This window comes from Saccopteryx bilineata, chromosome 2 (assembly GCF_036850765.1).
Source record: "Saccopteryx bilineata isolate mSacBil1 chromosome 2, mSacBil1_pri_phased_curated, whole genome shotgun sequence".
In the NCBI taxonomy this organism is placed as follows: domain Eukaryota; kingdom Metazoa; phylum Chordata; class Mammalia; order Chiroptera; family Emballonuridae; genus Saccopteryx; species Saccopteryx bilineata.
The window spans coordinates 176812651-176827908 of NC_089491.1; the positions used below are offsets into that span (position 1 = coordinate 176812651).

The following is a 15258-nucleotide window of genomic DNA, read 5'->3' on the forward strand; positions in this document are numbered from 1 at the left end:
CAGCTTACGTGGGCAACCGACTATCGCCCAGCATTGGTCCAGCAACACTTCTTTCCCCAAACAAACTAACCTCCCCTAACATCCCCCACTCTTTACTTTAAGTGATTATGTGTTGGCAGCTTCTGCCAACATCTATCTGTAACTAGCTTCATCTCTCAAGTCAGATGTTCGGCTACTCCATCCCCTGCAACAAGGAGTCATGCCAGCTGGACATATTCTCTTTCCTGGGCTTCTGGTGGCCAGAACAGAGCCAAGACCACAGCTGTTCAGACCCTGAACCTGAGGTTTGTGACTCTGTCTCAACTGTGTCACTTAAGGAGTGCCTCCTCCAACAATGATCTCTTCATTGCTCCTGGCCTTCCTATTCCTAGCTCTCGCCGCAGTGGCCACTCCCAGAGCTGACAGTCAATGTCTGGCATGGGTGAAGCATGCCTTGGACCTAGAGAGCCAGTAGAAGCTGCTTCTGCACCTGGCCAAGAAAAGTATCTTGGAAAAGCTGCACCTCAGACAGTGCCCAACACTGAGCCAGCCAGTGTCCAGAGCTGCTCTGAGGATAGCACTGCAGCACCTCCATGGGCACTCACAGGGGGCACTTCTGGATGCTGAAAGGGGATAGGGATATGAGATCATCAGTTTTGCTGACACAGGTGGGTTCCTGTTCTGTAGATCCCCCTCAAACCCTGACCACTCAAGGAAAGGGAAAGTGTCCTCCTCTAACCTAACCCCTGACTTTCTCCCCCAAACCATCCTCTTTCCTTCTGTGACTTGTAATCTCCTAACCCAGGGCTCCTACCCCCCCCCCCCCGTCTGTCTCCTGGAGTTTAATTTTTTTTTATTTATTCATTTTTTTAGAGAGGAGAGGGAGAGACAGAGAGAGAGAGAGAGAGAGAGAGAGAGAGAGAGAGAGAGGAGAGACAGAGAGAGAGAAGGGAGGGAGGAGCTGGAAGCATCAATTCCCATATGTGCCTTGACCAGGCAAGCCCAGGGTTTCGAACTGGCGACCTCAGCATTTCCAGGTCAATGCTTTATCCACTGCACCATCACAGGTCAGGCTGTCTCCTGGAGTTTAGATGTGGCCAGTGGGAAGCTGGGAAGTGGGTAAATTTCACTTCTGTTGAGACTGCCTGCCCCCACCTCCTTTAGCTCATCTCTCTAAAAACTCCACAGACTTCATCAGGCTGTGCTGTGAGCCCATCCACTTCCTGGGCCTGGACGCATAAACTGGAAGCCAGAGAATTTGTCCTTTCTCTGGCTCAGGATCCAGCCTTTCTATCTCCCCTCCCCCAGATGCCTTATTTGGGTAAAAGGGCAAAAGGAAAAATACCAGGACTATAATACCTCTCCACCCTATCCCTACCCTCTTGCCTTGATACCTCAGTTACCCACATTAGAACAGGGTCAAAACGGATATAGAAAGGTGGACAGAGGATAAAAGAGAGGAGTTATAGAATTTAGTGGGCAGCTGGAGAGAAAGATCAAGAGTTCGGAGACAGTACCCTAGAAACAGAATACAAAGTGATCTATCTGGCCTCTGAACTTCCTACAAGTGCTTTCTTATGTCTGGAAGGCCTTTCTCATTCCTAACCCCTTTCCCTGGTCAGCACTTCAAGACCCAGCACTCTCATCCTCAAAAAACCCACCCTGTCCTGAGGGTGAGGTACTACCTTCTTGGTGGCCCCCACATCCTTACCCTGAACCTGAACTCTCTGTGTTAAATCGCTTGTTTCCAGGGTTTTTATAACGCCTGTCTTCCGATAAGATATCCACCCCTTGAAGTCAAGAACTTTCATTTATTCCTTATGTTATAGTAGAAATAACTTATACTTACACAATGTTTACTGTGTTTTAAGCCTTTCATACATACTAACTCCTTAAGATCCTCACAGCACAGTGAAGCAAGTACTGTTGTTATTCCCATTTCAGAGGTGATGAAACTGAGGTACAAACTCACAAAGAGGTAAGTAATTTGCTCAAGATCACATGACTGGTAAGTGGTGGAGCCAGTCATAGCTCCGGAATTCATGGCCTTATTCTGCGTCTCTCAAACATAGTAGGTGCCCACAGTGGTGGGATTCAAATAATTTAACAACCGGTTCTCTGCCCTAATGACTGTTTTTAAGTATTAAAAAATTATATAAAGGTAGTTGATTATTTCATACATTTAAATACTTTAAGAACAATAAAAGAGGCACATAAAACTAGATTATGAGTATTAAAATATTAATAAAATATATTAAATACTTGACAAAAATAATAAAACTGTTATTTAATATATTTCCATATTGCTTCTTCTTTTTCTTTTTTTTTGTGACAGAGACAGAGAGAGTCAGAGACAGGGACAGACAGACAGGAAGGGAGAAAGATGAGAAGCATCAATTCTTCGTTGACTACCCAGGCATCCACCTTAGAGAGAACCTTGATTACAAGTGCCATTTTAACAACCGGTTTGTGTGTAACTCAACAAAAATTAGGTATTGGTTCTTTCAAGTTGGAGCGAATCAGCTGAATGCCACCACTGGGTGCCCAGTAAACATTGGTTGCATTCAACAACCAAATCACACTGTAGGTCAGCTTGACCACAGTCTAGAGTCCTCAGTGATGGATGAAACCTTACACTAATTCAAAACATGTTTCTGGCCTGACCAGTGGTGGCACAGTGAGTTGAGCATCAACCTGGGGTGTTGAGGTCCCAGCTTTTAAACTCCAAGATCACTTGCTTGAGCAAGGGGTCACTGGCTTAGCTTGAGCCCCAGTCAAGGCATGTATAAGACACAATCAGTGAACAACTAAAGTGACCCTTCTCATCTCTCTTCTTTCCGGTCCTCTCTTTTTTTTCTCTCTCTCTCAGAAAAAAGTGTGTTTCTGCTCATGATTAAGAACACACTCTGGGCCCTGGCCGGTTGGCTCAGCGGTAGAGCGTCAGCCTGGCATGCGGGGGACTCGGGTTCAATTCCCGGCCAGGGCACATAGGAGAGGCGCCCATTTGCTTCTCCACCCCCCCCCTTCCTCTCTGTCTCTCTCTTCCCCTCCCGCAGCCAAGGCTCCATTGGAGCGGGGATGGCCCGGGCGCTGAGGATGGCTCCTTGGCCTCTGCCCCAGGCGCTAGAGTGCCTCTGGTCGCGGCAGAGCGACGCCCCAGAGGGGCAGAGCATCGCCCCTGGTGGGCGTGCCGGGTGGATCCCGGTCGGGCTCGGGTGCATGCGGGAGTCTGTCTGACTGTCCCCGTTTCCAGCTTCAGAAATATTAAAATTAAAAAAAAAAAGAACACACTCTGGCCTGACCAGGCGGTTGCAAGTGGATAGAGCGTCGGACTGGGATGCGGAGGACCCAGGTTCGAGACCCCGAGGTCACCAGCTTGAGCACAGGCTCATCTGGTTTGAACAAAGCTCACCAGATTGGACCCAAGGTCACTGGCTCGAGCAAGGGGTTACTCCGGTCTGCTTAAGGCCCGCGGTCAAGGCATATATGAGAAAGCGAGTCATGAACAATGAAAAACTGATGACTGATGCTTCTCATCTCTCTCCATTTCTGTCTGTCTGTCCCTATCTATCCCTCTCTCTGACTCTCTCTCTCTGTCCCTGTAAAAAAAAAAAAAAAGAACACACTATGGAGCAAGCTAGCCTGGGCTCAAATCCTTGCTCAGACACTTGCTACTGTGTGACTCGGGTTGTTAATAGTCAGTTTTCTCATGTGTAAAATGGAAATAATTAGAGGATAGTTGAGATAATTAAATAAGCTAATATAGGCAATGTACTTAGAAGATTAAGATGGGAGGAAACAGGAAATAGAAAACTTAGCTCCTGCCCATGAGGGGTTTAGTTACTGCTGCTGTGGGAAATCAGTTAATTAGAATATAAGGCAGAATGGAATAAATGCTACATAAGGGTACAAAACTTGCTGGGCCAGGAGTAACTCATTGGGACCTGGTGAGACAGGGAAGTCTTTCAGAAGATGATAGCAAATGAGCTGCCATTGTAGAGTAAGTTTGACTTCAGTGGGTAGAGAATAATAAATAACTTCGTAAATGGATGGAAAAAGCATGGGTAAAAGTCTGTATGGGGTAGACTGCATTTGGAGGTGAAAAGTACTTTGGAGTGGATTAGCATAGGTAAACAGATAACCATGAGCAGTGGTGGAATTCAGCTGGTTTGTACTGGTTCAGCAGAACCGATACCTAATTTTTGTTGAGTTTGGCGAACCAATTGTTAAAATGGCACTTGTAATCAGGGTTCTCTCTAAGGTGGGTGCCTGGGCAGCCACTCAATGTGGAAATCACAAATTGACATTCCTTACTCTTTTTTAACATTCATCTACACAACAGCATATTCTAAGCACCCATAGTAATGTTCATTCTGTCCATAGGTGAAAAAAATTGTAAGTAAGTACTCCAATCAGGAAGCAATATGGAAATATTATAAATAACAGTTTTATTGTTTTTTCAAGTATTATTTAATATTTTTATTAATATTTTAAAACTCATAACAATTTAGTTTTGTGTACCTTTTTATTTTATTTTTTTATTGACAAGACAGAGAGAGAGAGAAAGGGTCAGTTAGGGACAAACAGACAGGAAAAGAAAGAGATGAGAGCATCAATTCTTCTTTGCAGCTCCTTAATTGTTCAATGATTGCTTTCTCATATGTGCCTTGACCTGGGGGGCTAAAGCAGAGCAAGTGACCCCTTGCTAGAGCCAGCAACCTTAGGCTTTAAGCCAGTGACCTTGGGCTTCAAGCCAGCGACCTTTGGGCTCAAGCCAGCAATCATGAGGAAATGTCTATGATCCCACACTCAAAACAGTAATCCTGCGCTCAAGCTGGATGAGCCCACGCTCAAGCTGGCGACCTCGGGATTTCAAACTGGGTCCTCTGCATCCCAGTTCAATGCTATATCCACTGCTCCCCCGCCTGGTCAATATTTTCTTATTTAAGTAGTAAATGCATGAAATAATAAACTACCTTTAGGTATATCGTTTTTATACTTAAAATAGGCATTAGGGCAGAGAACCGGTTGTTAAATTATTTGAATCCCACCAGTGGCCATGAGCCATAAGTCCCTTGGACACTGAAATCCTGGCTGCTTTTTTTTTTCTTTTCCACCCTTGTATCCCTGGCACTTTTTCCAGTTCCTGGCGCATTGTGACAATAATGAGGGTTACCAGGAATTAAGTGTGCCTGCCTCATCGCATGTAATTCTCACAACCACCCTACAAAATAGACTTTAGTATTTCCATCTTATGAATGCAGAAACTGAGATTCAAAGATCATCTAAATGGCCTAGAACAGGGGTCCCCAAACTACGGCCCACGGGCCACATGCGGCCCCCTGAGGCCATTTATCCGACCCCCACTGCACTTCTGGAAGGGGCACCTCTTTCATTGGTGGTCAATGAAAGGAGCACATTGACCATCTCATTAGCCAAAAGCAGGCCCATAGTTCCCATTGAAATACTGGTCAGTTTCTTGATTTAAATTTACTTGTTTTTTATTTTAAATATTGTATTTGTTCCCGTTTTGTTTTTTTACTTTAAAATAAGATATGTGCAGTGTGCATAGGGATTTTTTTATAGTCCGGCCCTCCAACGGACTGAGGGACAGTGAACTGGCCCCCTATGTAAAAAGTTTGGGGACCCCTGGCCTAGAACATACAGCTTACAAGGGGAAGAATTCAAACACAATTCTCTCTGACTTCAAAGTCTATACACTTTCCACATATTTGCTAATCAGTGAATGTATACAACATTCAGGTCAGAGGGGCCAGATCTGATATGAAGTTAGAAGGTGAGAATGGCTGACACCTGGACTTCACCTTTTACAGTTAAATATTTTAGCTTGAAGTTTTCATACCAATTTAAGTTATCTACACCACAGTATAGAAGAAAGATCTTAAAAATTGTTCTTGCTAGAGTTACAAAGAGAGCAAGTTTGGGGCTCTGGGAAAACTAGAGTAGGGACATTCAGTGGTGTCATGGAACTGGTTCATACTGGCTCATGAGAGCTGATTGTGAATATCTCCCAACTTTTCATCTAGTGGCATCACATTGATAGTTTGAAATTAGTCATGGTGGGTCAATTTATACCACAGAACTTAGCAAATACTGTACTACAAATCAGGGGTTTTTTTCCCCTCTAGAATCCAGTAGTTAAATATTTACCAGCACATTATTATTGCATGGACCTAAAAAATACAAGTTAACTGCCTCCCACACACCTAAAGTACAGTGCTGAGACAGGGACAGCAGAGCTGTAACAGTTACTGCTGTTCAAGATGGGAAATGTGTGGCACGGAACAGTCACCCGTCCATGAAAATCCTGATACCTCGTCAGTCCATCTCAAAACCAGAATTCTTTTGGTGAGGACCTGATTCTGCTCCCTGATAGGATTTTCCTCTCTTCTCAAGGACAGTCTACCACTGTTATCCTTGGCTTCTAGAGCTGCTTTCTCAGCCCTTGGCTTCACCCTCTGAAATGTCTTTCCTTTTAAATCAGAAATGACCTGTGTTTGTGGCTGAGTAGTTTTCTCAGCCTTCTTCCTGCCCAAAGGCCTTTTTTCATTTTGAACTGTTTCTGTCCCTGTAGTCCAAATTGGTACTGCTTTCACTATTAAAATATTCTGTAAAACTTGGTGAGCCTTCTAAATAATAAATTCCAGTTGGCTCAGCGGTAGAGCGTCGGCCTAGCGTGCAGAGGACCCAGGTTCGATTCCCGGCCAGGGCACACAGGAGAAGCGCCCATTTGCTTCTCCACCCCTCCGCCGCGCCTTCCTCTCTGTCTCTCTCTTCCCCTCCCGCAGCCAAGGCTCCATTGGAGCAAAGATGGCCCGGGCGCTGGGGGTGGCTCTGTGGCCTCTGCCCCAGGCGCTAGAGTGGCTCTGGTCGCAACATGGCGACGCCCAGGATGGGCAGAGCATCGCCCCATGGTGGGCGTGCCAGGTGGATCCCGGTCGGGCGCATGCAGGAGTCTGTCTGACTGTCTCTCCCTGTTTCCAGCTTCAGAAAAATGCAAAAATAAATAAATAAATAAATAATAAATTATTGTCTACTCAATTAGACAAAATGCACTCCACTCTGTCAAGACAGACTCCTACCTAGGTTACAAGTCAAGGCATTGTGGGACACACTCTTAAGTCTTAGAAGCCCTTTTGTCTTGTTGAAAGGGTCTATAAAACATCTTAAGTTTTAGATCTTACCAAAGATGATAGGTCTTAGCAAAGCATCTTATGACTGACCCTTTATTTGTTTTGATCTTCACACTGAGGCCATGTTTCACTGGCAGTGCCCTGGATTAGATTTTTTCCCTGAGACCATTTCTTTTTCTTTTCTTCTTCCTTTTATTTTTATTTTTAATTAATTAATTTATTTTTTTAGGTGACAGAAGGGGAAATAGTGAGGCAGACTCCCACATGCACTCCAACTGGGATATACCTGGCAACCCCATCAGGGTCCGATGCTCAAGTACCAAGATATTTTTAGCACCTGAGGCTGACATGCTTAGACCAATCAAGCTATCCTCAGCACCCAGGGCCACACTCAAACTGGTTGCAGGAGTTGAAGAGGGAGAGGGGGGGAGAGAAACAGATGGCCACTTCTCCTTTGTGCGCCAAAAGGTTGCAGGAGTTGAAGCCACTGGTTGCAGGAGTTGAAGAGGGAGAGGGGGGGAGAGAAACAGATGGCCACTTCTCCTTTGTGCACTGACTGGGAATTGAACCCAGGACTTCCATACACCAGGCCAACACTCTATCCACTGAGCCACCATCCAGGGCCCCTGAAACCATTTCTTACTTGGAGAACCTTTTACCAGAAGAAGAGGCAAGAAATGAAAAAATATTTTATTTTTCAATCTAGCAAGTCCTGTTGAAATATTTTATCTAAATTCTGCTTGAAAATTGAACAGTTCTTATGATAAAGCAGCTAAAATAAGCCAAATGACTCTTTCAGCATTCTGCCTGGAAATACCTTCAACTAAATTCAACTTTATTAGATATAATTTCTAGCTTTCAAGTTACCACAGCTGATAGCCAATACATAACAGTTTTCCCTTTCTCCGACTTCCAATAGCAATTTCCTCACTGCTCTTCCTGCCTTCACTAACAGTCTCCTTGCGGTCCTTACAACCTCTGCCTGCTACCAGTCCCAAAAGCAACACTACATATTTTAGGTGTTTATTATAGAACACTTTACTTCTATACCAGTGTCTATTTCAGTTATCCAGTAATATAAAAAATTAGTCCAAATGTAGAGGCTTAAAAGAAAAAATTCAATATTTCTCATGATTCTGTGGTTCAACTGGGCTTTTCTGAGCAGTCCTACTCCACGTGGTCTACCTGAGGTTGCTCATGTAACTGTCTTCAGCCAGAATCTCAGATGGGTTTTGATAGATAAGTGAATTCCAAACTGCCCTTTTGCTGTTCTGCTTGGCTGCCTGACCCCACCCTTAATTACCAGACAATCCCTCATGGGACAAAGGAACTCCAGGAAGCTGGTCAATCACCCCAATGAAGAGTATTCCAGAAAGCCGGAACATACCAGCACACCCTTGCTCGAGGCTATCCGCAACCCTATAAAGTTTTACCTCAGTCTGTTTTCGGTGCTCTTCTCTCCGGGAGAAGTGCCTGGCAGGGTTCCTTTCTTCCTTCCAATAAAGCCTATTACTCTGGTCTTTCAGACTCCCATGGATTCCAACAGGTTTAAAACATCTAAGATGATCTCAGATCCTCCAGTGTCTCTCCCCACATGGCTTCTCATCCTTCATTAGTCTCTGAAGCATGGTTGCCAGCTTCCAAAAAGATGAAGCCGCAGTGTATATGTACTTATCAAGCTTCTGCTTGCACTGTGCTTACCTATGTCTCATTGGCCAAATCATGTCACATGGCCCAGCCCAGAGTCAGTATGGGAAGATACCACACAAAGCTATGAATATTGGGAGCTGTTGTTTACTACCATAAACCCTATGGGTGATGTGTCTGTCTGACATAATGGGTGTGACTTAAGAGGTCCTAAGAGTTAGGTGTTTAAGGGGTCACCTAGCAAGAAAAGATTATTTGGGCCGATTAGACCCTTCTAGGATTTTGGAATTGAGACAGTGGAAGATCAGCTTATTTAGCTAGGAAGAGGTGAATAAAAGGTTCTATAGACTCAGGACCTGGGCCATCATTTTGGGAACTGAGTAAGTTGATGTCCTCAGAAGTATATCCACAGAGAAAAAAACGAATGAGGTAGATTTACATAGAGACTGAAATGAGAAAGATCATGTTGGCTCTGAGAGCTGTCAAGACTTTCGAATTAACCTGAAGCCTAGTTGAACTTTATTATCTATACTTTTATGTCCATGAAATTGTCAATGGCATTTCCACAATAAAGCACTCTTTACTTGATAAAGAAAAAAAGGGTAATTAACATCAAATCATAATGGGCATATCACTGCTTCCTAAAAGAGTTTGGACTTTATTCACCAATAAGGTTTTTGAGACAATGAATTTCATGATCTAGTCAAGTTTTTGGAAATAACTCTGATGTCAGTGTAAAAAAAGAATAAGAGAAATGAAAGATCATTCAACAAATTTTTATTGAGTGCTGACCATGTACTAAGTAGTAGGTGAACCATACAATGGTGAACCATATAGGCACAATCTCTACCTTCATGAAGTTTATATTCTAGCTGGTTAGGGTGACGGAGGAGAAGAGGGAGGGAGAGGCATGTAGTACACAAATAAAAAAACAAGATGATTACAGAAACTGATAGTGGCTATAAATATAATTAAGTAAGATGATGTTTTAGAGAGATGGAGGTAGAGTTGAAGGCTGCTTCAGACAGGTTAGTCAGAAGTCTCCCTGAGGAGGATACATGTGACCTGAATGCCAAAAAGGAACTAGTCGTTCAAAGATTTGGAAAGACATTCTAAGGCAGAGGAAATAACAAGTGTAAAGGCCATGAAGTAGGTCTATGTTTGGTGAATTCAAGGAATGTAAAAAGCCAGTATAGATCAAGTATAGTCACTAAATATCACAATCTTAATCACATGAGTTTTCTATGTTAAGGAATTTCAGTTGTATTCAAATAGTCATGGAAGGCTGTGGGGGCAGTGCACTAACCACAATGAATGACATTTCACAGACAAGCTAAATTGGCTTTAAGAGCAAGTCTCCTGGCTTCAAGTTCAAGATGGTGGAGTTCCGGAAGATCCTGGGCTCACCTCCTCTCATTGACACCAAAACTACAACCATCTATAGAACACCCTGAAGACTAGCGGAATAGATTTTCTACAACTACAAATATAAAGAAAAGCCGCATTAAAATGAGTAGGAGGCCCTGGCCAGTTTGCTCAGTGGTAGAGCATCAGTCTGGCGTGCGAGAGTCCCGGGTTCGATTCCCGACCAGGGCACACAGGAGAAGCGCCCATCTGTTTCTCCACCCCTCCCCCTCTCCTCTCTGTCTCTCTCTTCCCCTCCCACAGCCAAGGTTCCATTGGAGCAAAGTTGGCCCAGGCACTGGGGATGGCTCTGTGGCCTCTGCCTCAGGCGCTAGAATGGCTCTGATTGCAGCAGAGCGACGCCCTAGATGGGCAGAGCATCGCCCCCTGATTGGCATGCCAGGTGGATCCCAGTCGGGCGAATGCAGGAGTCTGTCTGACTGCCTCCCCGTTTCCAACTTCAGAAAAATACAAAAAAAAAAAAAATGAGTAGGAAAGGTAAAGACTAATTCTACTCAGGACCTACTGTCGCAGTCCAGCCGCAACGAGTCTATTACGGGGTCTCGAACAGGAAAAGGTTTTAAATTGAATAAATTATAGAAACTTAAAGATACGTATATACAGGCCCTGGCCGGTTGGCTCAGTGGTAGAGCCTCGGCCTGGCGTGCGGGAGTCCCAGGTTCAATTCCCAGCCAGGGCACATAGGAGAAGCGCCCATCTGCTTCTCCACCCCTCCCCTTCTCCTTCCTCTCTGTCTCTCTCTTCCCCTCCTGCAGCCGAGGCTCCATTGGAGCAAAGAGTTTGCCCAGGTGCTGAGGATGGCTCTGTGGCCTCTGCCTCAGGCGCTAGAATGGCTCTGATTGCGGCAGAGCATCGCCCCCTGGTGGGAGTGCCTGGTGGATCCAGGTCGGGCGCATGCGGGAGTCTGTCTGACTGCCTCCCCGTTTCCAACTTCAGAGAAATACAAAAAAAGATATGTATATACATACAGGTGGGTTCAGGAGGACACCACAGCAACCGGTCTCTACTGTTCCTGAGCCTAAACATAACATCTCCCAAAAAAGCACTTCTGCCTTTATTCATGGAAAAACGTGGTCCATTAGCAATTCAATTAAGTTTCCAAGGCAACTCAAAGACAACCCCCACCATACCATTCAAATCTACTTTACACTAATAAGAAACTAGCTTTCAGCCTCCTCTGGAGAACATGGGTGAGACAAATGAGAATCAGGTGTAGCTCTTTGTTAACTAGGCAGGTAAGGTGGGGGGTTGGGCCCAGCACCTCTGTCCAGATTGCAAAAATACCCTGTTTATTTATTTGGTCCCCAACAACCTACCCTACCCCACACTTTCCATGCCGTAACTCACAAGTGGGAGGAATATCGCAACTGCAAAGCTGTCAGAGCCCTAGCCTGGGGGACCTGCACCAGGAAGAGGAACGCACACAACATCTGGCCTTGAAAAACAGCAAAGCTTGCTTCAGGGAGAACCAAAGGGTTGTAGGAAACCCAGGATGCATTCTTTCTGAGTCCTGGCACAGAGGCAGCAGTTTGAAAAGCACCTAGATCACACATGAAAGTGATACACTGAATAATTTTAGGGTGTGTGCTGGAGGGAAGGGGATCTGTTGGTACATTCTCCTGAGTCAGAGGTGCTAGTGGGCACCACTTTTTCCCCCTTCCTCTGTTTAACCTAGCTGGTCTGACCCTGGCAGTTACCATTTCGGATACTCTCCATTAACCTTGTTAATACTGTTCCCCTACTCCTGGCATTTCCTTGAGGACCCACCCAGGCTAGCACCCCTCCAAAGTGACTCCTGCTCTGCCACACCTAGCGGGGGTCTCAGTCAGCACCAGCACACAGCAGTGTGTCTGCAACAGCATGGCTGGGTCTCACAGCCAGCCACACAAAACGCTTGCCCTGCAAATCAGTGAACCAACAACAGTTGTGGCCAGGCCTCACAGCCAACAAGCCAGGAACCAGCCTCACCTGCCAGTGTGTTTATAGAAGTTGTAGCCCAGCTACAACTGGAGACCACACTAGTCTACCTACCCAGGGAACACCTCTGGAGCATCTGGCTCTGGTGATAAGGGAAATTCTACCACTGAGCACCATGAGACACCTTCTAAATAAGACGTTTTTTTTTAAGACCAGGATCAGTAGCTCACCTGTTGGAATCCATGGGATTCCGAAAGATCAGAGTAACAGGCTTTATTGAAAGGAAGAAAGGTACCCTACCGGGCACTTCTCCAGGGAGAAGAACACCGGTTACAGACTAGGGGCGAGTTATATAGTGTTTGGGAGAGCCTGAGGGGATACTGAGGCAAAAGTCCTGGTATGTCTGGAATGCTCCTCCTTGGGAGCTTGAAGCATGTGGGTGTTGAATCAAAAGTCCTGGTATGTCCGGAGCCCCTCCTTGGGGCGGCTTCTCAGCTTTTTGGAATTCCTTTGTCTCAGGGGCAATAGTCCAGTAAGGGTGAGGTCTGACAGATAAGCGGAACATCAAGAGGGCAGTTTGGAATTTACATATCTATCATCACCTAGCATATACACAGAAACAGACAAAATGAGGATAGAAAAGAGTATGTTCTAGCCTGACCAGGCAGTGGTGCAGTGGATAGAGAGTCAGACTGGGTCGCAGAAGACCCAGGTTCAAAACGCTGGCTTGAGTGCAAGCTCATCCGGCTTGAGCGCAGGCTCACCAGCTTGAGCACAGGGTCGCTGGCTTGAGCGTGCAATCATAGACATGACCCCATAGTCGCTAGCTTGAACCCAGTGGTCACTGGCTTGAGCAAGGGGTCATTCACTCCACTGTAGCCCCCTGCGCCTGGTCAAGGTACATATGAGAAAGCAATCAATGAACAACTAAAGAGCTGCAATGAAGAATTGATGCTTCTCATCCCTCTCCCTTCCTGTCTGTCTGTTACTATCTGTACCTCTCTCTGTCTCTGTCACACATACACAAAAAAGAATATGTTCCAAACAAACAAAACAGAGAAAAATCCCAAAAAAGAACTAAATGAAACTGAGGTAAGCTGTCTGCTAGGCAAAGAGCTCAAAGTAATAGTCATGAAGATGTTCATCAAACTCTGCAGATGGGTGGATAAATTCAGTGAGAAGTTCAACAAAGGGATAAAAATTATAATTATAAAAAATAAAAAGGGCTGACCAGGCGGTTGCACAGTGGATAGATCATCAGACTGGGATGCAGAGGACCGAGGTTCAAGACCCCGAGGTCACCAGCTTGAGTGAAGGCTCATCTGACTTGAGCAAAGCTCACCAGCTTGGACCCAAGGTAGCTGGCTTGATTGAGCAAGGAGTTACTCAGTCAGCTGTAGCCCCACAGTCAAGGCACATATGAGAAAGCAATCAATGAACAAGTATGGTGTCACAACGAAAAACTGATGGTTGATGCTTCTCATCTCTCTCCATTCCTGTCTGTCCCTATCTATACCTCTCTCTGTCTCTCTCTCTGTCTCTGTTAAATAAATAAATAAATAAATAAATAAATAAATAAATAAATAAATAAAATAAAAAGGGACCTATCAGAACTAAAGACTATAACAATTGAAATAAAAAATACACTGAAGTGGGAGCACCATCCTGATATCCCTAGGTTGTGGGTTCAAGCTCCACTCAGGGCACATACGGGGAAGTAGTCAATGAATGCACAATTAAGTGAAACAACAGATGAATGCTTCCTTTCCTCTCTCTCTCTCTCCCCCCCCCCCTTCTTCTGTCTGTCTCTCTAAAATAAATTAATTTAAAATTTTTATTTATTTATTTATTTTTTTTTACAGAGACAGAGAGTGGGTCAGAGAGAGAGAGATAGACAGGGACAGACAGGAACGGAGAGAGATGAGAAGCATCAATTATTAGTTTTTCATTGCGTGTTGCAACACCTTAGTTGTTCATTGATTGCTTTCTCATATGTGCCTTGACCACGGGCCTTCAGCAGACTGAGTAACCCCTTGCTGGAGCCAGCGACCCTGGGTTCAAGCTGGTGGGCTTTTCCTCAAACCAGATGAGCCCGCACTCAAGCTGGTGACCTCAGGGTCTCGAACCCAGGTCCTCTGCATCGCAGTCCGACGCTCTATCCACTGCGCCACTGCCTGGTCAGGCTAAAATAAATTAATTTTGAAAAAGAATTTTCTTTAACTTTCTTGTAATGCTAGTTTAGTGGAGATAAACTCCTTTAGCTTTTGCTTGTCTGGGAAAATCTTGAACTCACCTTCAATTCTGAATTACAACCTTGCTGCAGTGGTGGGATTCAGCCAGTTTGCACAGGATCAGCAGAACTGATACTTAATTTTGTGTTGAGTTTGGCGAATTGGTTAAAATGGCACTTGTAATCAGGGTTCTCTCTAAGGTGGGCGCCTGGGCAGCCGCCCAATGTGGAAATCACAAATTTACATCCCTTACTCTTTTTTAACATTCATCTGCCCAACAGCGTATTCTTTTTTCTTTTTTTTTTTTTTTTAACAGAGACAGAGAGTCAGACAGACAGGATGGAAAGAGATGAGAAGCATCAATCATCAGTTTTTTGTTGAGACACCTTAGTTGTTCATTGATTGCTTTCTCATATGTGCCTTGACCGTGGGCCTTCAGCAGACCGAGTAACCCCTTGCTCGAGCCAGCAACCTTGGGTCCAAGCTGGCGAATTCAGGGTCTCGAACCTGGGTCCTTCCGCATCCCAGTTTGATGCTGTATCCACTGCGCCACTGCCTGGTCAGGCCCCAACATTGTATTCTAAGCGCCCGTAATAATGTTCATTCTGTCCACGGGTGAAAAAAATTGGCACATATGGGAAGTAGTCAATGAATGCAATGTGGAAATATCTTAAATAACAGTTTTATTGTTTTTTTGTCAGGTATTATTTAATGTTTTTTCATTAATATTTTATTTTATTATTTTTTTTTTTTGGTATTTTTCTGAAGTTGGAAATGGAGAGGCAGTCAGACAGACTCCCACATGCGCCCGACCAGGATCCACCCGGCATGCCCACCAGGGGGCGATGCTCAGCCCATCTGGGGCGTCGCTCTGCTGCAATCAGAGCCATTCTAGCGCCTGAGGC

At 45.0% G+C, this 15258-nt stretch overlaps 1 protein-coding gene across 1 annotated transcript in view; it reads left to right on the forward strand.

The window, feature by feature from the left end:
* The first annotated feature begins 334 nt into the window (after positions 1-334).
* Positions 335-15258, forward strand: part of INHBC (inhibin subunit beta C) — a 35676-nt gene continuing 20752 nt past the window's right edge. Inside the window, 1 exon segment of the mRNA XM_066254889.1 lies at positions 335-647. Within this exon segment, the coding sequence (XP_066110986.1) occupies positions 335-647 (313 nt within the window).